This window comes from Labeo rohita, chromosome 7 (genome assembly GCF_022985175.1).
Source record: "Labeo rohita strain BAU-BD-2019 chromosome 7, IGBB_LRoh.1.0, whole genome shotgun sequence".
Lineage (NCBI taxonomy): Eukaryota > Metazoa > Chordata > Actinopteri > Cypriniformes > Cyprinidae > Labeo > Labeo rohita.
Window position 1 is genome coordinate 32,131,082 of NC_066875.1, and position 27,990 is coordinate 32,159,071.

Genomic DNA, 27,990 nt, shown 5'->3' on the forward strand with positions numbered 1-27,990 from the left:
TATACTATTTTCCTGTAAAACATAAAAAGTGTCTTTAATTACAGTCTCATTACAAATGATCAAATCATTTTTAAACAAGATCTTAACCTGAAAAACGAGTCTGTGTTAACATTCAGCTGAGTTACTGTGTTAAATAATAAAATGATATACTATTTTGACTTCAAACTGATCATTTAGTTCCACATGTAGTTCATATTTTCAGGTTACCTGACAAAACATTTTTACAGTGCAGTTTACTACTGCCTGTCAGCTGAATTTCTTCTTGATAAATCGTGATACTCCTACATACTGTTGTCTTGAGAGTGGGTGGTATCTCTCTCACTCAGTATGGTCAGAAGGGAGAGAGAGTCGTTTATGTAAATGCTCCATTTTAATTATATTAGGAGGACGGCCCTATTCTCTGCCCAATAAAAATGGACCAGGGCTGACACCTGGTTATAAACACAGGAAGGATTCCAAAGTAGTAATCGCAAATCGGCAGAAAAAAAGCCAACCGGCATCTTCAAGAGACGCAATGACCTCCAGTAAAGTTGAACTGCCAGGAGAGTTGAAGAACGACCCGGCTGCGCTCATGGCATCTCTTCATCTGGTGCCCTCACCGGTACCCAATCCTGAAATCAAGTACACTAAGGTTCGTGAGACTTTTTACAACTTCTTTCAAGAATCATAAAATTGCCTAAGCGGAGAAGGCAAACTTCGATTAGATGACACGTTTGATGTGTTGTGACTGCGCGCAAACAAATCACTGGTCAAGAAACGCAACGTGTTGCATTGATAACAGGCTCATACTTGTGGAATTTTTATGCTCATTTAAACCGATTGTACCAGTATTCATTTAAAGATATTACGGCTCATAAGTACAGCAGTTGATGACTTGTTCACGAGGATTGTCTGCACATGCATTTGGTAACAAGTAGCAAGTTTTGGCTATATGGATTATTCTTTAGGTAAGCAGTATAATTATGTGCCGTTTGCAATAAGCATATAGATTCCCCGTTTTTTCTAATCAAAGACTTTATTTGTGAAAGAGTGTGAAAGTCCAGATATGCTGCATGTTATCTAATAGAGGGACATCGATCATCAAAGTTTTCTCGATCTTGATATAGTGACAAATGAGAGTCCATAGAGCTTTAATAATCTTAAATAAACCAGTTGAGAAGTTTTGCCTTAAACAGGTTGTTATTATTTACGACTGTACTATACATTGGGCATGTCGGTGCGCGTTAGAGATCCGCCTCTTTCTCTTTTTTAATTCTGTGGTACAGTCTATAGTTCAGCCTAGTATTTAAATTATTCATAATTTCTTTATGCTCTTGACAAAAAACAACAACAACAACTCAGAAACCTGCCCTATGTTCGTTATTGTGAACAACGCATCTTTTATTTAACGTCAGTGACTATCTGCAAGCCAGATCATGTGTGCGTAATATATGGACACTTGTTTTAAATGCAACCCAGAAGATTTAAAACAGACTTTATACAGCACTAAAACTGCAGGGTTGGCAACAAGTATAACCTACTATAATGCAAAGCTTGCCAGCATGTCAAAGTCTGGGCTTTCACATTCACTTTTAAAAAGTAATTTTGGACTTATTCAGATGTAGTTAAGTTTCAGCACTGTTATATGTGATTTTAGGCTAGTCATTTTATATTAATCAAAATGACAAAGAAGTGCTGAATCATTCCATAAAAACATAATCTTCCTTGTTTAGTTGGTAAGGTCATTTGAAATTATGCCGGTTTTGTTTTGACAATAATACTTTTATTGCTGTGAGGTGAGGGGATAAAGTCAAAGTGCAGTGCAGGCCAATTATCACTGTAGTAAAGAGAGTAAAGTTCAGCCAGAGCAAGAGCTGGAGACACCTGTGACACACACACACCCTGCATCTTGTGCTCTCATCACAAACCTGCTTTCAGAAGCACATGGGAGTGTGAGAAGGATTCATCCTCAGGAATTCGTGTGCTGCTTGTATGGGTGTGTGTGGGGTTCCAGTTTGGGCATTAGTGATGGGAACTCCCTTCACACCCTTTTCCATCTTCCTCTTTCTTTTGGTCTCTTTCTCTCTTTCCCCACCCCCCCTCTCACTTTTGATTTTGTGTGCCTGGTGCAGCGCAGCACAGGCTCTGATGTAACAGCCCAAATATGCCCAATCAATACTATTCTTTCAAATGTAGTCAGCGCAGAGCCAAGTTTTTTATTATTTGTGCAAGTCTGAGGTTAAACCATTTTAGCGAAATTCCTCGGAGACTTCTTAAGTTGTGTTTTCTGTGCTGTTAATGAGCAGTGCTTTATGCCAGAGACGCTGAGTTATGGAAATATCATTAATGGGCATACTTAACATCTCATTCCTCTATCACTGTCAACCACTTATGTAAATACTGAATCACATCCAGTTCTGGCATTTAAAGTAAAATAATATCAAGCAGTGAAAGGGAGAGGTAGTGGCAAGTAATTCAGTTAGGTAATACAATAATCATTACAAAACATATTTTGCAGCAATTAATGGTTTGTTCTAGTGAGCGTCTGGTAATTAGACACAGTCATAGTAATGTTTTGGATATTTTTATTATTACTTTTTATTATATTAAAAAATATGCATAATGTTGGATTATTTCTTTTATTTATTGAAAGCCTTATTTATATGATTAACACTCAATATAATGAGTGCTGTAGTTTTGAATTAGTCTTTGTTTAATTCTTTAAAAAGTAAAATCACTGTGCTCAACCGATACTTAGCATGGATCAGTAAAAGCAAAAATCAGGATCCATACTCATTTACACTACCAGTCAAAAGTTTTTGAACAGTAGGATTTTTAATGTTCTTAAAGAAGTCTCTTCTGCTCACCAAGCCTGCATTTATTTGATTCAAAGGACAACAAAAACAGTAAAATTTGGAAATATTTTTACCATTTAAAATTATTATTTTCTATTTGAATATATTTTAAAATGTAATTTATTTCTCTGATCAAAGCTAAGTTTTTTGCAACATTACTCCAGTCTTCTGGATCTTGTTACAAAAGATTTCTATTTCAAAAGACTTTCCTTGAAAACCTGAAAAAATCAAATCAGCTGATCAACATAATAATGTTTTTTGAGCAGCAAATCAGAATATTAGAATGATTTCTGGAGGATCATGTGACTGGAGTAATGATGCTAAAAATTCAGCTTTGAAATCACAGGAATAAATGACATTTTAAAATATATTTAGATAAAAATTTTTTATTTTAAATAGTAAAAATATTTCAAAATGTTACCGTTTTTGTTGTACTTTGGATCAAATAAATGCAGGCTTGGTGAGCAGAAGAGACTTCTTAAAAAACATTAAAAACTTTTGACTAGTAGTGTATAAGCTTCTAAAAATATAGATTAAGTTTCTAAGTGACTGCAGATCCTTTTTTCATTCAGTGCTAAATCCAAATAACCTGAATAGTTTGGATTGTTTCTTGCACAGTGAAATGACAGTAAAATTGCTACAACATGGTCCTTGTGCTCCCCAGTAAACTTTTCACCCCACCAATTACATTTGTGCCCATTATGTGAGTCACTACACCTGCATTTGTTACTTCTGACCGATAGGAAACTTGCCATGCCACTGAACATTTACGACCGAGCTTCCGCTTATCATGCAGGTATTTCTCAAAGTCCTGTTGTTTGGTGCAGACACCTGAGCTCAATATACTTTACAGTCTTACAGAATCTCTTTTTGACTCCACACGGTGTATAAAGAGTGCGTGTTTGACTGGTCACGGGAGAGCTAGTCTGCTAAAGGAGTTCTCTTTCTCTCTTTCCCTGTCTGCTGGCCCACTGGGCTGATAATGGCACTAAGGAAGCCATAAATTTGTCTCCGGTGATGGCTGGTTATGGATGTTTTCTCTTCTTCTTTTTTTTTTTCTCTTTGGATGGAAGAGAGAAACAGAAAGGCAAGGTTCTGTTGATAGGTGTGTGTATCAGTGTAATTGATTAGGACCCAGGAGTCTTTTTGAAAGAGAGGTGTTGGATTCCAGCAGGCAGGGTGATGATTTGCTCACTCCATTCAGTTAGAACACATAAGTGAAGCAGACTCTTGAGATTAAAACCTGGAAGAAGATAGGAAACAGGAGACAGGATATTACTCTCTGGCCTTCCCCTGTGCCGTGCAACTAATATTTGCACATTTGAATTAGATGTGGTTTGCAGTCAGTGGGATTTATCAATAAAAATGTATATGTAGATAATCTTTGCATAGAATTTTGGGATGCGGATTAACTGTTCAATCTATAATTCACCTTTATGTCGTTCCAAACCTGCACGACTTTCTTTATCTTGATTTTTCCAAATATCTTGATAAAATAACAGTAAGTAATTTGTCTGTGCACATGTATGTTTCTCTATACTAAGAGCTTCATGGAAAAAAAAGACACTTGATAGCAATTTGCTGGACATGTCTTTATATTTTAAGGGCTTAAGCGTCCAGCCAGGACAGTAGTGTTCACTGAAGTGAGGACTTTTGTAAGCTAATCTGGGAGACAGCTTGAGTGAATGAGGTAGGCCCCATCAATCCGTCAGTGCATGAGATAGTACAGATGGGAGTCAGGGGGGTTTTCTGCTCTAGAAGCTGTCCAGCAGGGTGTAATATATGGCCGTGTCTCACTGTTAGGGTCAGTGGCCCTGACTTACGAGAGTCTGTCCCATACCTCTGGAGTTTTTCACTTCAAAACCCACCATTTCTTCACATCAAACAGCGGCCAAAGTAGAGCATACACTGAGAAGCTTGATTTATTGTAAGCGGCACAGTGAGGACTCTCTCTCTCTCACCCTCTTCTGCTTTGACTTATAATTTTGCCCCTTTTTTACTCTTGATCTTTTCTTCACATCTTCCTCATTGATTATCTTTGGCCTTTGCACTGTTTTTCTCCCTCAGGAACAGAAAACTTGATTTGTTTTTGTATTATTAGCAATGGCATGTTTGTTCTATCTACTTTATTTAAATTTAAGCACAGATAAGCTAACAAGTATATTACAATTTGTATATTTCTGTGGTGTTTATGGTTCAGTTTATTAAAGGAATAGTTCATCCAAAAATGCAAATATTACAATTTGTATGATTTCTGAAACATAAAAGGAAGTTTATGGTTCAATCATCAAACCTTAATTAACCAACAGCAGCTTTTATATTTGAGTGAAGAACGGAGCGTTTGAGCCGCGTACAAAACACAAAACTGACGGGAGCGGCTCCGGTGGAGACAAGCAGCTCATTTCTCCGTCACTGTAAGTTACCAAATCCAAAAATATAAGCATGCAACACACGATAGATGCGCGTTTGTGCGGCAGAGCAGCTCTTTCGCACTGAATGACGTTATGGACAACTAGTTGTCCAGTCCTGTTCTGGTCTCACAGCGTGTGTGTTCCGAGAATCCGGTTATGAGTCCTGGAATTTTACAGGTGTGAGTTCGGTTATAGAATGCGGTTGTCACACCCGTAAATAACCGTACTGTGTGTGAATGTAACCGTGTAGGCTATAGGACCGTATTCTGCTGCTGTGTGAAGGTGGCCAATAATAATCTATAATCTGTTAACTTGCAATTCTAATTTAATGTGACCCTGGACCAAAAAAACAGTCATAAGGGTCAATTTTTTAAAACTGAGATTTATACATCGTCTGAAAGCTGAGTAGATAAGCTTTCCATTCGTGTATGGTTTGTTAGGATAATATTTGGCCGAGATGCAACTATTTGAAAATCTGGAATCTGAGGGTGCAAAAAAATCAAAGTATTGAGAAAATCACCTTTAAAGTTGTCCAAATAAAGTTATTAACAATGCATATTACTAATGAAAAATCAAGTTTTGATATATTTACTGTAAGAAATGTACAAAATATCTTCATGGAACATGATCTTTACTTAATATCCTAATGATTTTTGGCATAAAAGAAAAAATCGATAATTTTGACCCATGCAATGTTTTGTTCGCTATTGCTACAAATATATCCATGCTACCTATGACTGGTTTTGTGGTCCAGTGTCACAAATATATTGAACTGATACTAAGTTAATATAAGTATGCTATTGTTCATTGTTCATACTTGTTCAGAATACTTTAATTATTGTCAATATACACTCTTAAGACATTTTAAAATTGATAAATGCTAAAATAAACACTTAAATAACACTAAATATGGTTTTTATTTAAAATATAATATGGTTATTATATTGAGCCTTTTATCACTTTACAATCACATTGTTACACTTTTATCATGTAATGATAACTAAGATTGACGGTGGGGGCGTCCTTGTCAACGTCCTGTGTAGACTAAAATATCTTGCACAATTTGACATTTAACTTGTACTTCCAATAAATCATGTTACAGAAAAGAGAGAGTGAGAACATGACATGCAGTTTCACTTCCATGTTTTAAGCACCCTCTCCTTCTGTAACGTCAGTAATTATCAACATCTTGAAGTGTGTCCAGTTACAGAGTGAAAGTGAGCTGCTCTGGAAAGGATATGAAACTTCCTGTGCAGACCAAGAGCCGGGCTGCAGGTGCCCTGTTAGGATCCGTCTGGCTCTGGAATCCCAGGCCTGTTCCACGAAACCACAGATAAAGCGCACATATAAAAAAGAATCTTTTTACAATGGCCAAGAAATGTTTGCCATTAAACATCCCTCATGTGTCTGAGCCATTAGAAGGAGCTGGCGGCCAAACAGATGTTTCGCTGGCTGTAGCATGAGCTTTGGCATCTTCCGTCCCCGTTCCCGCTCCGCTTCCTCCTGCAGTTGTGCGAAGCCTCCAGAGACCTCGCTGGGGCAGATGAGAAACGGATCAGTGTTCTACAACTGCTAGGGTCATTCGAGTCACCCCCCCCCCAAAAACGACTCCTCTCTAGCTCTAGCTCTCCCAGAGGAGCAAAGTCGACCTCCCGCTTTTGTGGCCGATAACCTTCTTTCCTGTGTGAAGTAATGCTGGTGATAAAAATCTCATAAGCCTAGTGATGCTGTCATCCTACGCCGTGGGTCCCTCTTCCACAATCTGTTTATGATAGGCACTGCATATCTCACCATCTAATTAGCTTTGCAGACGAGCGCAGTCAGCACTGTGAGACTGACAGCTTGAATAAAAAAACATGGAGTGATTCTAAATGTTTGCAGCTGTCTTGCGCTGTGGCCTGCGCGTAAAATCTCAACCTATCCGCACTCTGTCCGATTTCGTAACAGCCTGTAGTACAATGTGTTAGCGTAGGACGAACTGGCAGCGCTTCTCTTTCTGTTTGTGTACCGCATCAAGTGGCTGTTTTGTTTACAAGATAATACATTTTCTGGCCCCCTACTGTCGTAAACAAAATCTAGTTGTCAGCTTGGCGGTTAGTTTTCATGCTCAACTCAAGTTTGAAAGTTCTTCCAGCACTCGGCCTCAAATAAACTCTACTATATTTTTAGCTTAAAGCTGTTAAAAATAAAGAAAATTTAAGTTAAAGTGGGGTAAGAATGTGAGTGAAAATTTAAAAAGTATATAGTTACTCTTATTTTTTCAGTTTCAAAAGCAAAGAAATAATTAAGTAAATTTACATTGTTTATAATTACAGTGTTTCTTTACTTTTGAAACTGGCAAAATCAAACAAAAGAAAATGTGACCCTTGACCACAAAAACCAGTCATAAGGGTCAATTTTTTGATATTGATATTTATACATCATCTGAAAGTTGAATAAATGAGCTTTCCATTGATGTATAGTCTAGGTTGTTAGGATAAGACAATATTTGGCCAAGATACAACTATTTAAAAAATCTGGAGTCTGAGGGTGCAAAAAATCCAAATATTGAGAAAATCGCCTTTAAGGTTGTCCAAATGAAGTTCTTAATGCATATTACTAATCAAAAAATCAAGTTTTGGTGTTGTACGGTACAATAAATGTACAAAATATCTTCATGGAATGTGATCTTTACTTAATTTCCTAATGATTTTTGGCGTAAAACAAAAATCGATAAATTTGTTGGCCATTGGTACAAATATACCCGTGCTACTTACGACTGGTTTTGTGGTCCAGGGTCACAAATATGGTGTGAAAGAAAGTACTAAACTCAGCATATTGAGGCTTTTTTTTGTAATGTTCAAAACTTTTAAAGTTAACCTCTTTAAAAAAAATGTCTTGTAAAAATATCCAGTATCTTGAAACTTGTCACTAGTAATTGATAAACTTTAAATTCAGCAAATATTTTAGCTGTTTGACAACTGAATATAATTGTTTATAGACCGTTTGTCGACCATGTTTATACTCGAGTCCCTTTGTCCCTATTTAGAAATGCTTTTTATTATATCTACACAAGGACAAATATGGACTATAACTGTGTCTACACTGAAATGGGTGTGTTGGCTTGTAAAAGTTAGCATAATCTAAGTTTATTTTGACCTGTGAGAACTGTGTTTTTTACTTCAGGTGTTTAAATAAAATTTCTAACAAGTAAAAAGCGACGTAATTGTGTTAGAAATGTTCCGTTTCGATAGTAAAGTACGAATTCCTCCAAATAATGCTTAAGTATAGTAATGAAGCACAATTAGTCAAGTTCTTTACAGCCCTGCTGAAGCCTCCAGCAGGGTTACGGCAAAGAAGCGGTGATCAATATGAATTTTTGCACTTTTGCACTTGCGTTCTTATCCCTTTTCTTTAATCAAAGCCAAAGTATAAAGAAAGCTTGAGAGTTGATTTACTGCACGGGCCTGTCGCTCTTTATCAACTTTCTCAATGGGAAGAGACAAAAGTCCGAGAGCCCCCAGAGCTCAGGGAAGACTGGGCCAAATGGCCTCTAATGGTCGCCTTTTTCTAGTCGTGATTTAGATGGTGGCCCAGTCCGCGGCTCACCCAGCATTCCCCTCTCCTCCATTCCGGGGTGCCGTAAGTGTGGGGTTACGAAGAGCATAAAGCTACCCACCGTCTGCATTCTTCCCGGGCCCACTGGCCTGTCACAGTCTGCCCCTGATTTAAGGCATTCCACTACAGTGGCCTCTATAAATTTTAAAACTAATTCGCTCCTCTATGGGGCTTTCTGTTTTTGTAACAGGCCCTCGGCTCGACGAGGCCACTGACACTTTTATGAAGTGCTCCAAATGAGAGTCAGATTAAAGGTGGCCCCCTTAATGCAAGAGGCCTGTGAGGAGCGAGCGCGAGAGAGAGAGTAGGGAGTCTCATGTAAACGTATCAGAGAGGAATCAGCATGGTACAGACTGATACCTACCCTGACCAGGAGTGATTTACTCGTGCCAGTTTTAGGGGAGATGCAGAGTGGGAGTGACTGCGGCAGCTTGAACCGCCTCCAAGTCAACTGGCATTTTATACCTGTTCTAAAGTAAACACGCCTCTTGGTTTACAGCCAATTAAATTGTACTTAAGCCTGTAAGTTTACATTAGTAAACATGTTGGAGAGTTTGAGGAGGCCCAGGGCCTCGGTTCACTTCGAACCGGACGTCTTCCTCTATGCAGATGACAGGAAGAGTAAATGTAGATGCTTTAACTCCTTATGTCAAGTACCATAAGTCTTCAACTGAATATTGAAATCACTCTTGCCTCGTGTGTATGTTGTGTGCTTTGAAAACAATTAGTGTGCATAGGGAAAGATGTATTTTCCTTTTCTTCTTTATCGAGCTTGAAAAATCCATCTTTTGGAATCTGAGGCGGTTGTTTTACGGGCCGCTTCTTTTAACGCATCACCAGAGCCAGAGTGCGGCCCGTGTTTTATGATCTCGTAAACGAGCAGTGATGTTGTGAAATGTGTGTCGGTGTGTATCTCCGCATTTGTGTGTGTACGTATGCAGTTCTATCTGTGTGCGCATTTGTGTGTGTGTGTGTGTGTGATAGGGATTTATCTTTCCTTTCCCCTTTCCCCCACCTCTTTCTGTCTGGTTGCTGGATCACTCCCAAGAGAGTGATATTGGGCAGCCCTGCAATAGCACACGGTTCCCAGAGATTCCTCTCACACCACAACCATGAAACACACAGGGGGAGAAACACTGTCTCTTTTAATTCTGTGCATCATCATGAAGTTACTAACTATCTCACGTTAATTCCTCATGGGTCCAAAGATGCACAATTTTTGGATGGTGTTTGACACATTCAGCATTAAAAGGCTTAATTCTCATGCAAACAGTTGTCTTGTTTTGTTACATCAAGTTTAAGTTGTGTTGGACGAAGTATCCAAATCATAAGTAAAAGAAGACATAGAACACATAGAATAGAGCTTATACGATTGAGCTCTGGAGTCTTGCTCCATCCAGTGCATATATGATCTGACTCAATAGGTTTTAGCAAAAAAGAATTGGCATTCGTTTACAACTTATATAATATTTTGAATATTATTTTTAATTTTTTTGGTACATTTTTATTTTAAGTTTTAGTAATTTTGTGGTGTTTGTGACCTTTATTTTTAATATGTTAATATGTATATATTCTGTATTATTATTTCAGTTTTAGTTAACTTAAATTCAGTAAACTAAATCAAAATGAGAATTGTAGCTAAAATAAAAAAAAACGTTTATTGCCTTATTTCAGTAAATGCTCACAATTTGTTGCTGTCCATCACTGATTTAAAGTTGTTGTTGTTGTTGTTGTTTTGAAAGTATGCCTCAAACTAAACTATATCTTTCTCTTCTCTCCCTGTAGATTTTTATTAATAACGAATGGCATGATTCTGTGAGTGGTAAGGTCTTCAGCACATACAACCCGGCTACAGGAGAGAAGGTTTGCGATGTCCAGGAAGCAGATAAGGTGTGTGTGTGTGTGTGTGTGCTTTCTTAGCATGCTAGTGTGTATTTGGTAATTGGTCAAACCATTGCCAGAAACAGGTTTGGCACAATTGCTCTGCTGGACTACATTTAGTCGTCCAGCACCGCTATTGTGCTTCTCACTTTCAGCCTTCACTCAGCATGAATAAGCATCCAGAACTGAAAGAGAGGGAGGGTGGGAGGGGGCTGTAGTTCAGTCTAATGTGGTTAAGCAAGCTAGAGGCTGTAGTTCCTCTCTGTAAATCAGGCAGAAAGTGTGGAAAACCAGAATGGATACAGGAAACAGAGACCCCCTCAACGTGCAACTGGGGAAGTCATTGAGACTCATCCGGAATGAATGGATTTTATTTGTCCCAGAGGTGGACAAACACCTGTTTACAGGATAAGGTTATATCATTAAATGCTCTCTTGTTTCTATCTCTCTCTATCTATTCGGTCCCCTTTCTTTGCCTTTCTCTTAGGCTGATGTGGACAAAGCCGTGCAGGCTGCACGTTCGGCCTTCTCTCTGGGTTCAGTATGGAGGAAGATGGATGCATCTGAACGTGGGAGGCTGTTGTTTAAGCTAGCTGACTTGGTGGAAAGAGACAGTGCCTACCTTGCTGTGAGTACTTCAACTAACACTTGTCAGAGGCAAACACTAAACTTCTAAATGTGTGTTGGGGACCTTTTTAAAATCCAGTTCTGGATATAATGCAACCTTTATGTTAACACGTGGGGCATAGCTCTTTATAGGCTATAGTGCTGTCACAAATTTGTTTTATTACCAGGATATTTATTCCAATATTCCAAATGTCATCAGGTAGAGACATTGTTTTTGCACCTTATACCAAAACAATATATTAAACACAGCACTTTTTTGCAGGTTTTAAAGGTGACATATAAAAAAAAATCTGACTTTCTTCATGTTTAAGTGCTATAAACGGGTCGCCGGTGCACCTACCAACACAGAAAACGTGAAAAAGAACAACCCAGTATTTTTTTTTTGGTAAGCCTTTTTCTGCAAGCTTGTGAAAAATGAGCCGCTCAGATTTTTCTTCCCCCTGACGTAGAGAGAGAGTCTTATTATAATATTACCGACCCTTAAATTGAAGTTTCCACCCACTGCGCCGCCATTGTGTTTTCACAAGTGACAACAGTGTACCAGTTCTAACACCATGGCAAAAGTTCGAGCAAAGCATGCTAACTGTTCTGGCTGCACAGATGAGCACAGAACACCATTTAGAGTCCCAGCCTCAGAGAAGACAAAATAGCAGTGGATGTATTGATTTCTTTACTGTATATTACGCTGCTGCTACACAGATTTAATGTAAACATGCGGTTTCTTTTCCAGCTGTTTACCTTTACGAACATAACCGACTGTTTCTGTAACTTGTGTGTTTTTAACATAAACTTGTATGATTTTGACAGTTTAAGCACAATAAGACATTAAAGAGAGTTAAGTTTAGTACTTACATGCCGTGTGACAGCAGCTTTCTGTGCGCATGCTTCGGATGTGTGTGCTCAGAAAAGCATATATCAGAAGTTTAAATCAATATGGCTTTAAAATGCGTGATTTCAGTGAGATAGACATAATAATCAAAACCAAACTGATGTTTTCCAGCAAAGTATCTGAGCTACCAGCTGCAAAGGCACAGGCCTATTCTGGAAAAGGGGGTGGGGAGCAGCAGCTCATTTGCTTTTAAAGAGACATGCACGAAAACAGTGTATTTCTGCTTCCACTCAAAATAGGCATTTTGAATGATAATAAATGATCTGCGGAGTATTCTGGGGACACCTGAGACTGGTGTTACATCTTGTAAAAAGGGGCATAATAGGTCTCCTTTATAGATCCTGCATCGTGTTTTTAGATTTCCTTAATATGTATCTGATAATTGGTTCTATGGTTCTGCCCATTTGGAAACAAAATGCCTGACCCATGCTCTCTTTGTTGACATCAGTCTTGACTCCCTCATAACTATCACCTTCACTCACGAACCAGTAGTCATCTGGCCAGACTTAAACCAAGTCTCATTCTAGTCAGTGCCAGTTTTCAGTGAGTGAGAATCAGATTTAACAGGACAGACCTATCTGAGCAGACAAAGACGCTCACAACAATAAGCAAGTGTCTAATGAGTGGGCCTGTCTGTCTGCCTCAGGCTTATTGAAGCTTCATGGCAGGAGCCGTAGGAGTTGTTGTTTTTTTAACAGTTTTGATTTGACGTGCAAATGTCTGAAACCCATGACGATGACAACACATGACCTTTGGGCGCTAACGATCACTTAGGTTAAGAGCGAAACGTAAAAGAGAGGTATTGTTCCATTCTGTGACGTGCTTTCATCTCCGGCGTTCTTCCACCCTGGACATCTGCTTTTACTTCCCACTCACGGAGATGTGTCTAAAGAGACAGATTCAGAAACAAAAGTGCTATGTTTGTACATGCAGCTCTCCGAAGCGCGCTGTAGCCATTTTGAGTAAATCTCTTTCATGTTACAGTTTAGACTTTGTCTTAAATGGACTGAAACAACAGATTTTCTCTATCCAGCTCTGAACAAGTGTCGGAGCAAATTGCTTTGAAAGAGAAATGTGACGTCCATGTGGTTACGATCACTCTTTTTATCAATCTAATCCCACGTCGATAAGAAATCATGGCTAGCTGACACAGAGATAACAAAGTCAGGTCTCTGGTGATGCCTATATGAGTATCATGTTTCCTAGGGGAGCAGATGTAAGTGTGTGCTTTAGATATGCTTAGTCTGAATGCAGCATGGGGGGTGTCAGGTTTAATCTCTATGAGTGATTTTTCATCACACGCCCACACTCTCATCTTCCTTCTCTCCTCCCAGACCCTGGAGTCTCTGGACACTGGGAAACCTTTCCTGTCCTCCTTCTTTGTGGATCTTCAGGGAACCATTAAAACTTTTCGATATTTTGCTGGATGGGCAGATAAGATCCATGGTTCCACGATTCCGACTGGTAAGCTGATGCTCATCCTGTCATAAATCCTCACCGTAGAATTAGGCAGCATGCAAATTATGGGGGAGTTTAAAGGGGTGGGAGGTCTGACCACCCTAAGGATATCAAAGGATATCAAAACAAAAGTTTGGGGGTCTTAAAAGTAGATTATAGACATTTTTAAGCATTTTAGTAACCACAAACTTTAGCCTAAATGCAAAGTTTCAACTCACAGCAAACAAGCATTTACAAACAGAAATAATAAAGCAGTGGATACTTTTTTTGGGGTAAAACTGAGAGAATATAAGTACTGTAATTATTTGACATTTCATTTTAGATTTCCAATATACTTTGATGCAACCACAACCGCTTCTGAGGAACTACATTGTTTGGTCGGAAGAATAATGTTTTTATTAATATCAGTACACTTTATTTGCTTTGTTTAATTCTGTGAAACCATACTATTTAAATGGAATAACCATTTTATAAAAGCATTAATCCCTGTGAAGCCGTAGTTTACAGTGAATTTATAACAGCTAAGGGGGTTTTAGGCACTTTACTTTGCATCGTGCCTAACAATGCCGCTTAGCTGTTATAAATTCACTGTAAACCACAGCTTCTTGGGGCTTATTGCTTTATTATAAAATGGATAGTTCCAGTCCTTGATTCTGATTGGCTGAGCCACGTTCAAAGCTTATGTAAATTACTCTACAAACATTCACCTTTGTTTACTTCTGTGTGTTACTTTGCAACCACTTTTTTGAAACCACAACTGTATATGTGTGAGTTTCTAACAGGTAAGGGAGTTCCGCTTCGCACTGTGCCTAACAATGCCCCTTAGCTGTTATAAATTCACTGTAAACCACGGCATCTTGAGGCTTATTGCTTTATTTTAAAGGAACACCACTTTTTTTTGGAAATAGGCTCATTTTCCAACTCCCCTAGAGTTAAACAGTTGAGTTTTACTGTTTTCAAATCCATTCAGCCGATCTCCTGGTCTGGCGGTAGCACTTTTAGCATAGCTTAGCATAGATCATTGAATCCGATTAGACCGTTAGCATCTCGCTCAAAAATGACCAGAGTTTTGATATTTTTCCTATTTAAAACTTGACTCTTCTGTAGTTACATTGTGTATTAAGATCGACGGGAAATAAAAAGTTGCAATTTTCTATGTTAACTACAGAAAAGTCAAGTTGCATTTTAAATTTGCAATTTTAATTCACAATATAAGAGTTTTTACTGTGTTTTTGATCAAATAAATGCAGTTTTGGTGAGCATAAAAAAAATCATTGAAAAAGTGTATATTCATTATTAAATTTTGGGGTTTTCATGTTCCATATCCAAAATCACATAATGTCACTGATATAAAATGTATGATTACAAAAGCTGGTGACACGGCAGTGCAGAAGCAGACGTAGACAAAGGCGCGCTAGACTGGAAACTGTCATTATGTGACTGCAGACCAGACCTTTAGGAACAGGCCCATCCTAGACTTTTTAGGAATTAGGAAGTTTGACCTTGAGCAGAGAGACCACAGCTCTAAGCCGGGGCAGAGCTGTGTTTTCTCTGAGGCCTGCAGGAGATGTTGTGGGGTTATGAAGGTGCACTGAGGGTAAACAGACGAGGTCCCGTAACAGTTATAAATCTGAGTGCTAATGGCCGCCCTCCTGTGGAGCGCTGCCATCGGTGGAGCACAGTGACAGCTACGGGGCCGGGGGGCACTACGGGGCACGGGGGGGGCACTGGGGGTCTGTTCTGGCTAATTTAGTTGTTTGAAAGGAACGCGGCAGGGAGCCTGGAGACTACGGGACAGCAGTAGACTTGCAGCTCTGATGTCACGGTGCAGCCATTAGTGTGCAAGTATGTGTGCGCGGGGGAGATCGTGGAGCCGCCCTTCAGGGCCCCTCTGTCACATGGGCCACACGGGTTAGAGGGAATCGAGAGAGGTGTCCGCCGTCGGGCGTCCGTGTAATTATTGTGCATTCCAACACTGTCTGTCACCAGCATCGCGCTCTAATACGGTCCTTTATACAACGCACACTCTCCAATCATTCTTGTATTTGATAACGCCCCCCCTCATATTCACTCTCTCATCTTACACAAACAAGCGCCCATGCTGCTGCATGCTGTTATGATACGATTTTCACAGCAGGAGAAATAAAAATGAAGAATGGAGGGGAAAAGCACTGTAAATCCCCCTGTCAACGCTGGAGCTCAGCACTGGGCCTTTGTTGTCTTGCTAAACCAAACTTGCATAGAGGGAACTCACAGTGATTTGCTTTATTTCATTTCCAATCTCATCCATAATAGAATTACAGCACAAACAAACAGAATGTGTGTTTTTGGCCTTCTCTTATCTGGCCACCAAGTGAGATGAATCACTGGCATGCCTCTCGTCCAGATGCTTTACGCCAACTGCATGTTTCCACAGCGAGGGATGGAGTGATCGTACTCTTTTCCATGTAGCCGTAAGACAAAAACAGGGTCTTTTGTAGACAGTGATATGATCTAAAGTTCTATTGACTGAAAACTGTCAGCTCATTTATTTTCACCTTTTATTTAATTGTATTAGTCTTGATTTATTTTTTAAGCACAAGTATGAAGTGTATTTGACACCATTTTACCCTGGGGTTACTGTATTCCTTTTGTTTTTCTGTCACACAGATGGAGGCTATTTCACCCTTACCAGACACGAGCCAGTCGGAGTTTGTGGACAGATCATTCCTGTGAGTGTTTTGGCCCTATTTTAGATTTTCTCTAATATTTTTTGCTTAAAAATTCTCAGTCCTTAATGGGGAGGTATTTAAACCCCTTAGTGAGGGATGACTGGCTTGTTTCTGGGAAAGCTCTCCTTTCCTCAAAGTTGGCATGAAATTAAAATTCTAATCTAATAAATTCATGTGATTGATATTATTGTGAATGATTCATCCATGCATATTATTTTTGGCCCTGTAATTTTAAATTAAATTGTCATAACTCTTCCGATAAAACGACAGACTTATTTTTAGTGACATTTGATGGAATTCTCCATTTTCTTATTTATTCTGCTCAAACCCTTCCCTTTTTATAAACTTCTGCAAACTTGCATTCAGATGCGTCCATGCAATCAACAAGCAATAGATTAAAGTCCCCACCCTAATTTGTTCAACTCAGATGTACTTCGCAATACTGTAGAAAAGATTCCTATTAGTCAGTGTATGGTTGGCAACAAATGGACTGGCAGGAGTAGGTCATGGCCAATGCCAGTGAGGTAGAAAAAGGAACTGAGGAATAATGGAAGAGAAAACCATGGCTGAGTGAGAGGTATACTTGAAGGACAGAAATAGAAATGAGGAAGCAAAAAAATAGATTGTGATGATGAAGTCTTACCACTCTAGACCTTATCACATGACTTAGCATTGAGCATTGTTGGAGAATGACAGGCACAGATTACCAAACTGAAGTGATACAGAAGATGGTGTGACTCTGTTTCAGAATCATTCAGTTTCTAAATGAATGTGTAGGATTCATTAGTGAAGGAGTTATGCTCTCAAGAAACAAAAAGATGAATGAGCTCCCACAGTAAGTTCCTGACCTATGTCTGTACAGTGGAACTTCCCCCTGGTGATGACAGCATGGAAACTGGGGCCAGCACTGAGCTGCGGGAACACTGTTGTCCTGAAACCCGCTGAGCAGACCCCTCTCACCTGCCTTTACATTGGTGCCCTGATCAAAGAGGTACAGCAAAATGATTACACAACATTGTTTTGAATAAAGAAAAAAAACATGACATCTGTCAATCTATAAATTCACAATACAGCGCTAAAATGATCAAAGTGATACAAAAGCAACATTAACACACATTCATGCAAATGAGTGATATTTCATCAGTCGTTCCCCAGTGCACACAGACCTTTGTTGTTCTGCCTCTCCCTTTCTCTTGGATTCTCTTCTCTTCCTTTTGATGTTCTGTCCATCCTCTCTTCTACAAGGCCTGTAGGGAGGTCGGGGTGGGTCTGGATTCCCCCTCCACGACCTGTGGTGTTCTTGGCTCAGCTCTCGTCTAAAGCTTTTTCCTCTCATACTGTTTTCACAGGCTGGGTTTCCACCAGGAGTCGTCAATATTTTGCCAGGCTATGGGCCAACCGTGGGAGCCGCGATCGCTTCGCACATGGGCATAGACAAAGTGGCGTTCACAGGATCGACTGAGGTAATTTTCCTATTGGACAAATGGAAGAATCACACCCTCTTCCCTCATCCTCATTTCCGCCGGTGTGACATAGACCCCATCTCGAATGACACTCTTAATGTGGACTCGCAGGCATCAGTGAAGTCCACAAACTGCAAAAATTGTACCTTTGAAGGGATAGTTCACCCAAAAATTTAAATTCTTTTATTAATTACTCACTCGAATGTCGTTCCAAGCCCGTAAGTCCTTTGTTCGTCGTCAGAGCACAAATTAAGATATTTTTTATGAAATCCCAGAGCTTTCTGACCCTGCATAGACAGCAACGCAACTACCACGTTCAAGGCCCAGAAAGGTAGTAAGGACATTGTTAAAATAGTCAATGTGACATCAGTGGTTCAAAATTATTTTTTTGAATCTGCGAGAATAGTTTTTGTGTGCTAAGAAAACAAAAATAAGGACTTTATTCAACAATTTCTGCTCTTCCCTATCAGTTTTTGACGAGTGTTCACAGGAGTACTTTTGTAAACACAGGTCGACTGACCTGAGAATAAAGTAATTATTTTTTGTTTTCTTTGCAGTTTCATCAAAAAAATCTTAATTTGTGCTCCCAAGATGAACGAATGTCTTATGGGTTTGGAATGCCATGAGTGTGAGTAATTAATGACAGAATTTTCATTTTTGGGTGAACTATCTCTTAAAAGGTACAACAGCACCCTTAAAGGGACAACTTTGTACTTTGTTTCTCCTAAAAGGTTCATAGTAGACCTTAACAGCCCCAACATACTTGCAACAAAGACCTGTCATTCTTCGCTTATGTGTAAAACAAAGAACGCAACAAAAATGAAAGCAGTGAGAAAACATCAGATAAGAAAGCATGTGATTATAGCGATGTGGATATGTTTACTCTTGTCTGACCTCAATGAACTAAACAGAAGAAATGGACAGGAGATTTTCATGTCGAAACAAAGCACCTTTTATGTAAGCCAATGGTAGTTTGAAGGTGTTTACCAGCCAGAACTTTGGCAAGCTGTTTCAAACACCTGAAACAAACTCCATTTTGGCCTGATTTTGTTTAAAATTAGGTCACACCAGTTCTTCCCTATTGAAAAAAACAGCATATGCTAGTTAGGTATGTTTTGAAGCAAGGTAGCTGGTTTGAGCTGGTTTAAGCTGGTCCTTAGTTGGTCATGAGCTAGTTCAAGATGGTTATGACCTGGTTTAAGTCGGTCATGTACTGGTCCTTAGCAACTAGCTCCTGCTCAGGACCAGCTTAAACCAGCTCAAACCAGCTACCATGCTTCAAAACATACCTAACCAGCATATGCTGTTTTTTTTCAACAGGGTTCAATTCCACTTGTATATTAGGGCCTTCAGAGTATGTATTACTACTTTAAGGTACTAATAAGCACCTTTTAGAGGTGGATATAGAAGGGTACTGCCACTTGTGACAAGCTACTGTACCCCTACAGGTACAATATATTTGCATTTTTTCTGACAGTGAAGGGTTAGTGCATTTATACCCCATTACTGTGGGTGACTATAATGAGAAGCCTGAGGAAGTTGTGTTTATAGGGGGGACTGTCTGCTGTCTCATACTACACTCGCTCTGCTCAGTGGACCACCTGGCTTTCCAAAATTATTTCTAATAAACAGGTTTTAGGTGGAGGTGGGAATGAGATGTTAATCCACAGGTGGTCTGTCATAAGCACAGAACAAAAGAAGAAATGGACACCATGCCCCCGCTTCATATGTGCTGTTAATGTCGTGCCAGTCTGGTTGGACACCTGAGTTCATTTACGCTTTATAAGTGTCCTGTGCATACTATATAATGACTACCCTCTCTATTGAGCTCTACGCATCAGACAGTTACACTGTGGCCCTGGAGGAAAAATGACTCTTTGAAGCCAACTGTATAAATTTAATAGAAAACCAGGGACTGAAAATAGGCACCATGTTAGGCACAGAGAATTTAGCGCTTGAAAACAGGCCTCACTGACGGCGACATAACTCTGCTGTGACAGCGTATTTTAAACAGTGATTATTTCTAGCTACACTTGCCCCGCTGGTAAGAACCCTTAAGCCCTTTATTCAATTACAGCCTCTCGTAAATCGAAATATTTCAGTGTATGTTTTGATCTGTTCTTACACATGCAGCATGTTATTAATTGACGTGTATTTTGTGATGTTTAGAATAGACAGAGCTAAGGCTTATGATGGCATTAGCTTGACCGGAAAAGTGAGTTTGTTTACTTGCCCGGTTATAATTGAGCTACGGTGGGTTTTTACCTCAGTGGAGCAACAGTCTTCATCTCTCTGTCTAAGAATACATGAATATATGAAGGATTAAATACATAAATTACCTGAAATGAAGCACATGATGTGTACAATCACGTTAGCTGGGTTTGTTATTCTAGCAAACTGTAATGATTTCAGTAATTTACTGAACTTTTGAAGTGCATGTACACTACTGTTCAAATGTTTTGGGTCAGTAAATTCTTTTCAAGGAAGTAATACTTTTATTTATCAAGAATTAGTTAAATTAATCAAAAGTAACAGTTAAGACATTTGTATACATGTTAACATTAAACAAATCTATTTCAAATAAATGGTTAAAATAAATGGTACAATAAGTTGTTATTTGTTAACATTAGTTAATGCATTAACAAACATGAATGAACAATTTATTGCTACATTTATTTATTTTTATTAATGTTAGTTAATAAAAAGTTTTTCATTATTTGTTCATGTTAGTTCAAAGTGCATTACCTAATGTTAACAAAGACAACTTGTGATTTTAATAATGCATTAGTAAATCCTGAAATGAACCTTAACTAAGATTAACAGATGCTGTAGAAGTTTCCAAAATCATATGAAGCAGGACAACTGTTTTCAACATTGATAATGATAATACAAGTTTATGAGCACTAATTCAGCATATTGTAACGATTTCCAAGGGCTCACTTAAGATATTAAAAGTAATGGCTGTTGAAAATTCAGCTTTGCCATCACAGAAATACATTATTTTCTAAATATATTAACATATAGAACACTTATTTTAAATTGTAATATTTCACAATGTTGCCGTTTTACCATATTTTTGAACAAATAAATCCAGCCCGGGTGAGCATAAGAGACATCCTCGAAAAATATTACAAACTTTGACCTGAAACGTTTGAACGGTAGTGTGAGTGTACTTAGTGTTTATCTTTATTGTTAAAGAAACAGAGAATTGCGTGTGGCTCTGTGTGTGGACATAAGACTTCTCAAACAAACAGAAGTGTGTTGTTTCATCCGAAAACAAACTAATCTTGTGTCCTTGAAAAGCACTTGTTGAAATGCAACAGATGTTTCTTTTTGTGGGAAATGACAGTTAAGTCATTTCCCAGTTCTCTGCTATTTTGATGACTGCGATGACTATTTCTTTCCTTTAAATCAAAATGTCATTGATAAAGCAAGAATGCAGTGACTGAGAAAGAAACATCAACAGGCCACACAAATCCTCAAATGATCATAGCGTCACTGTGAAAGCGGTCCCAACCCACCCGTCTTCACCCACACTTCCACTGACTGACTTTCACAGGAAACTCATCACTATACACCCCACCCTCTCGCCCTTCCTCTTCGCTGGCTGCGGCCACACAGAGTTTTGCTCCTCTCCTCTCGTCAGCACCGCTGCTGTGGGTGTTGCTGAGCTCTAATCTGGACTTGATTAGGCATCCCAGATCTCTCATGCTGTGCGTGTGTGTACATACACAGACTCTGAGTCACTTCAGCCGTGTATAAGGGAGGACTAGACCAGGGGTGGGTGGAGGGACAAGGGAGTGAGGCATTCTAGTGTATGGTGTATGACCTGCCCAGTGCTGCTATTTGTGGAGCATGTGTGCATTGACGAGTGTGCAGTGTGATTTCTTTTTCATCTTATATGAATCAAAAACCACATTTTAAATGGTTTTAAACATTTTATACATTTGTTTTATTAGTAGTAGTATAATTAATATTAGATTACACAAATTGTGACCCGGGACTACAAAACCAGTCGTAAGTAGCTACGGGTATATTTGTAGCAATAGCCAACAATACATATTATATTGTATGGGTTAAAATTATCAATTTTTCTTTTAGGCAAAAAATCATTAGTATATTAAGTAAAGATCATGTTCCATGAAAATATTTTGTACATTTCCTAACGTAAATATATCCACATTTAATTTTTAATTTGTAATATGCATTGCTAAAAACTTCATATGGACAACTTATGTGATTTTCTCAATATTTTGATTTTTTTTAATAGTTTTTTTCACCCTCAGATTACAGATTTTCAAATAGTTGTATCTCGGCCAAATATTGTCATATCCTAACAAACCATGCATCGATAGAAATCTTATTTATTGGAAAGCTTTTAGATGATAAATCTCAAATTTCCAAAAATTGTCCCTTATGACTGGTTTTTTGGTCCATGGTCACAATTATGGTCATGATTGCAGACCAGCCAAGAGTAACTAAACATTGCGGCACTAGTAACTTAACATTTTTTGACAAAAGCTCAGCTGTTTTGAACAAATTAGCACTATTTCGTTTCATGTCATGCAATTTTAGTTGTTTTTTTTGGTAACACTTTACTTAAAACCTTTATAATGCCTTGTAAAGGGTTATCAAAGGGTATAATGCATTATAATTAATCATAATGTGTGTTGTAATACATTATATCTTCAATTTAAGTTCAATTTAAAATATTTATTCATTCAAAAACAGAAAAAAAGAGTGAATTATGAATTTTAGGCATAAATATTATTGGATAGTTATACATCAGTATGACTTTTTTAAGTAAATTAATACTTTCATTCAGCAAGGATACATTTAATTGATCAAAAGTGACGATAAAGACATGTAAATGCTGTTATAAAAGATTTGCATTTCAAATAAATGGTTGATCTTTTTATTAATCAATTTCCAAAATAGTATTAAGCAGCACAGCAGTTTTTAAATGTGGTAATAATCACAAATCAGCATATTGACATGATTTATTAAGGAACGTGTGACACTAAAGACTGGCGTAATAGCTGCTAAAAATTCAGCTTTGACATCACAAAAATAAATTGCATTTAAAAAAATGTTTACAGTATGTTTGATAAACTACATGCAGTCTTAGTGACACTACAATAATACTTTTTACTGATTTAAAACATTAAATCAGTAGTGTATATTTTTAAAAAATCACTGCCTTTTTGTAGCCTAAATGTTAGGAGCTTGTAGCGTAGCTGACCACTTTTTCAAAAGAGTAGTTTTGCTATAGCATAACTACTTCAAATTATGACGTTATTGTAGCTTGAAAAACTAAAGTAGCTTTCCAAAACTGAGACAAACTCATATACGTATAGTATCTGTGAGAAGTAGGCATTTACATTCGTGCAAAGAGTCTAGCTTTCATTTTTCCACTGAGCGAGAGCGTCAGAGGGAACTGAGGAGGATTGTTTTCCCTTCGTCTTCTCCCTCTCCCTTTCTCTTTCCGCTATCTGATGAAAAACAGATAGAGAAAATATTCACTGTCAGTAAGTATGTTTTGCGGAAAGGAAAAATGTACAAATGTTTGTTTATGGTTAGGAGTGCTGTTCACCAGACTCTAAAGCGCTGAATTGGCTGCGAAGAGTGCGATGGCTTTTCTCACACACACACACACGTGCAGTTGGAAAAGAATAGTTTGACGTGAGCATAATGTTCTCTATGATGTGAAGCAAGGCCACGGACAGCAGCTGTGCGATGTCTGCAGTGCTTACACAGGCCTGAATAGCATGTAAGATGAGAGCCAGTCCAGCGCTAATGTGAAACTTTAGGTGAAAAGAAGTGTGAAATTCAGCTGGAAGAGAACAGATTCAGGGAAGAGCAGCAAACGACATGGAATTATCAAACAGTAGACTTGTTAAAACGAAAACGTGCTTTTTAAGCTCTGAGAAACCAGAAGCAGACCAATAATCACTACACATGCTTTCATTTATGCACTAACAAAGCCAATAAATGCATTTTAAAGGTCTGTTATTTTGTGGCTCCAAACAGTGTCGAGCATCCTACACAAACCTGCGGTCAGTTCTTCCTGTTCTCGATTAACCGGCAGATACTGTTGCGTGAAGGACATTCCATTCTCTTTGTATGCGCTAATAGATATTTAAGATGTGAGCCGAATCTCACAGGCCTGATAATGGTGCTGGTTGCCTTGTTGAAGAGGGGCTTCTCATGCGGCAGGATTTATTAACGACAGCATCCCACTGATGTTGAGATTTAGTAAGGCTCCTCTGCGACGTCCCGGTGATTAAAGCAGCTCTTCTCTCTCCACAGGTAGGCAAGCTGATCCAAGAAGCAGCAGGAAAGAGCAATCTGAAGAGAGTCACCCTAGAGCTCGGGGGAAAGAGTCCCAACATCATTTTTGCAGATGCTGATTGTAAGTATTCAGACACTGTTTTACGGCTGCCCTCCTGTTGTCCCACCGCAACAGTTTGTGCACAGGTGCTACTCTCTGTCACTTGACATCAAAGACCTTCAGTGATCTTTCAGAGCTGCGTCTGGGCAGAAAAATTAAGCGTCTTATGTTTCCGAGAGGCCCATGTACATTCAAATGAGCTTAACTCACTTCCTAAACCCTTGGTCCTTATTGTCTCTAAGTAGCCCACCAAACCAAGGCATAAGTCAGAGCTTTTAAATGTTTTCAGCAGCCGTGAGCACGGCCCCCGTAAATCAGCCGAATGGACCCTGCCCGGACGCATCACACCACAGCCGTAAATCAGCCGGCTCCCATTAACCCTTCAAATGCCACAGCCTGCCACCCTTTTCCCAGGTGTCCATTATCCCACACAGATGCACATACTCATGTGTATGTATGCATAAACAGCAGAAAAAGCAGGGCAGCGATTTGTTACAGCTGCTTAACTAGAAATTTATGGCTCCAAGTCTATTAATAAATGATTATTGGCATGTAGGGAATACTTTTTCTCATTTATCACCTGTTGTTTGGGCTGTGATTTATTTTATTTAAACAATAGTGCATTGCTGGCAGATGTTTAAGAATGTGTTTTCTCTCTCTTTCTCAGTTGAGCTGGCAGTCGAACAGGCCCATCAGGGTGTTTTCTTCAATAACGGTCAGTGCTGCACTGCTGGTTCCCGTATCTTTGTGGAGGAGCCCATTTATGACGAGTTTGTACGAAGGAGTGTCGAGAGAGCAAGGAGAAAGACAGTGGGAAATCCCTTCGACCCAACCACTGAGCAGGGACCTCAGGTTAGACCCATCTAATTGCTTAAATATCATAAATAATGTAATATATACTAACATTCAGAAGTTTGGGTTCAGTAAAATGTACTTTTATTTAGCAAGGAAGCAGTTAATTGATTAAAAGAGACAGAAAAGATTTCTATTTTAAATAAAGGTTGTTCTTTTGAACTTTATAGTCATCACAGAATCCAAGACAGTGTATTATCTACATCAACTACCCAATGTATTATTAAAAAGTCTGATACTTAGTAGTCAGAGTAAATAAAGGCACAAGATTCAGAAGCTGATCATCTCTTTGTTGACTGTGTCAGATAAGTGCAGAGCACCAGAGACGTGTACTGGAGCTGATTCAGAGCGGCATCACTGAAGGAGCTAAACTGGAGTGTGGCGGCAAAGCTCCTCCTTCTAAAGGCTTCTTTTTGGAGCCCACAGTCTTTTCTGATGTACAGGACCACATGCGCATTGCCAAGGAGGAGGTAAGCTTTCTTGATCTCTGAGTAATGAATCTCCAAATGTGTAAATACTGAGTCAAAGGATTATAATAAAAAACAACAACAACTTTGTTTTAGATATTTGGGCCAGTTCAGCAGATCATGAAGTTTAAAACTATTGAAGAAGTGATTGAGAGAGCCAACAACACAGAATATGGTCTGGCAGCAGCGGTTTTCACCACAGACCTCAACAAGGCCATGACGGTCTCTGCAGCTCTGCAAGCCGGCACTGTCTGGTAAGAGTTATATTACATCAACAGACCCTCACACATAATAAAACACAAATGCCATACATTTGTTTTGTCTTGTGTGTAAGCCTGTTTCTGCCACTGAATAAAAAATACAATTATGACTTTGCAATTGACTTTTTATCTTTGCAAATTTACATCTTGCAAGTCTGACTTTTATTCTCAAACCTGCATGATATGAACTAACAATTCTGACTTTTTTTCTCAAAATTGTGAGATATAAACTCGCAATTCTGAAAAAAAGGAAATTAATCTCACAATTGTGACTGTCTTGCAGTTGCAAGTTTATATCATGCAGTTCTAAGAAAAGAGCCAGAAATGCGAGTTTATATCACAATATTTTATCACTAAATTTCGATATAAACTTGTAATTCTGAGAAAAAAATTACAATTCTGAGTTAATATCTCACAACCCTGACTTTCTCAGAATTTGGAGAAAAAAAGTCAGAATTAGAATTGCGAATTGCAAGTTTATATCATGCAATTCTGAGAAAAAAGTCATATTTGAGAGAGATAAACTCGCAATTCTGAGGGAAAAAGTCACAATTCTGAGTTTATATCTCGCAATCCTAACTTTATTTCTTAGAATTGTAACTTTATTTCTCCCAATTGCAAGCTTATATCTTATATATGAACTTATATTATAAAAGTCACAATTACGAGATATAAACTGCAAATTGCGAGTTTATATCACACAATTCTGAAAAATTCACAATTGCGATATAAACTCGCAGATCTGAGAAAAGTCAAAATTTTATATCTTGCAATTCTGACTTTATTTTTCAGAATTGCAACTTTTTTTTTCACAATTGTAGTTTGTATTATGCAATTCTGAAAAAAAAAAAGTCAGAATTGCAAGATATAAACAATTCTGAGGGAAAAAGTCACATTGCAAGATATAAACTACAAATTATGAGTTTATATCGCACAATTCAGAGAAAAAAAAGTCACAATTCTGAGTTTATATCTTGCAATTCTGGCTTTATATTTTAGAATTGCAACTTGATTTCTTGCAGATGCGAGTTTATATCACTTAATTCTAAGAAAAAAGTAACAACTGCTAGATTTAAACTCGCAATTCTGAGGAAAAACGTCACATTGGCAAAATATAAACTCGCAAATCTGAGAAAAAAGTCATAATTCTGAGTTTATATCTTGCAATTCTGACTTTATTTTTCAGAATTGCAACTTTATTTCTTGCAATTGCTAGTTGATATCATGCAATTCTGAGGAAAAAGTAACAACTGCTAGATATAAACTCGCAATTATGAGAAAAAAGTCACAATTCCAAAATATAAACTCGCAATTCTAATGAAAAAAGTCAAAATTGTGAGATAAAAAGATGCAATTACCTAAAGGCTTCCATAGTTTTGGGCCCTAATATCACTGAGTTATATGCACACCTTAATAGTTTTCTAAACAAGTACATTTGTCTAAATTTTTAACTGAAATAGCCAAACATTTTTAAATCAAGATATATTTACTTGACAATCAAAATGACATAAAATACACAGTCTTGTTTTCTAAAAGATTCATCAAAATGAAATGACTTTATGCTTGTTTTCTTTTGAGTTCAGTTCATTTTTCTTACCTACTGGCAGATGTTAACTTTTTTAATAAGGTTTAGATTAAAAAAATGCACTAATGTGACCGCACCGTAATGCCTAGAAAACTTATTTTCTGTATAATTTTACAGAACTGAACGTAATATCAAGAAATCACTAAGATTGTACAATGTATTTTTTGTTGTGCAGGATCAACTGTTATAATGCACTGAGCTGCCAGTGTCCTTTTGGAGGATTCAAAATGTCCGGCAATGGTCGTGAACTGTAAGTGCATTTATAAATCATACAACATCACGATCATGCTTTCTGTACATTTGTGTTTCCGCTGACATCGCTGTTCTTCATTTTCCAGGGGTGAGATCGGACTGAAAGAGTACACAGAGTTGAAAACCATTACAATGAAGATGTCAGGGAAGAAATCTTAAAGCACAACTATGTACGTTCCTAGCAACGGGAAGTCTTCCTCTGAGGTTAACCACTAGCCGTTATCCTTTGGTTGTCTATAGTGGTAAAACACCAAACAGTAACCACTCATCACTTCTGCATCGGAGCACCTCTTCTCCTGCATCCTCATAGGC

General features: G+C 38.3%; 1 protein-coding gene across 1 annotated transcript; it reads left to right on the forward strand.

Moving 5' to 3' along the window:
• Nucleotides 1-353: 353 nt before the first annotated feature.
• Nucleotides 354-27,848, forward strand: aldh1a2 (aldehyde dehydrogenase 1 family, member A2). The gene is made up of 13 exons (XM_051115766.1): nucleotides 354-631; nucleotides 10,628-10,732; nucleotides 11,211-11,351; nucleotides 13,574-13,703; nucleotides 16,347-16,408; nucleotides 17,271-17,399; nucleotides 17,758-17,871; nucleotides 24,181-24,283; nucleotides 24,930-25,114; nucleotides 25,420-25,584; nucleotides 25,678-25,835; nucleotides 27,602-27,676; nucleotides 27,765-27,848. Exons 1-13 carry the CDS (start codon nucleotides 515-517, stop codon nucleotides 27,835-27,837), a joined length of 1,557 nt encoding a protein of 518 aa, XP_050971723.1. The 5' UTR covers nucleotides 354-514; the 3' UTR covers nucleotides 27,838-27,848.
• Nucleotides 27,849-27,990: the final 142 nt, after the last annotated feature.

What these genes read in the sequence shown, in the direction of transcription:
- aldh1a2 (XM_051115766.1), top strand. Translation starts at nt 515, where the DNA reads ATGACCTCCAGTAAAGTTGAACTGCCAGGAGAGTTGAAGAACGACCCG. An exon ending in ATGTCCAGGAAGCAGATAAG is followed by an intron (nt 10,733 to 11,210) that starts GTGTGTGTGTGT and finishes CCTTTCTCTTAG; the next exon opens with GCTGATGTGGACAAAGCCGT. An exon ending in TGCGCATTGCCAAGGAGGAG is followed by an intron (nt 25,585 to 25,677) that starts GTAAGCTTTCTT and finishes ACTTTGTTTTAG; the next exon opens with ATATTTGGGCCAGTTCAGCA.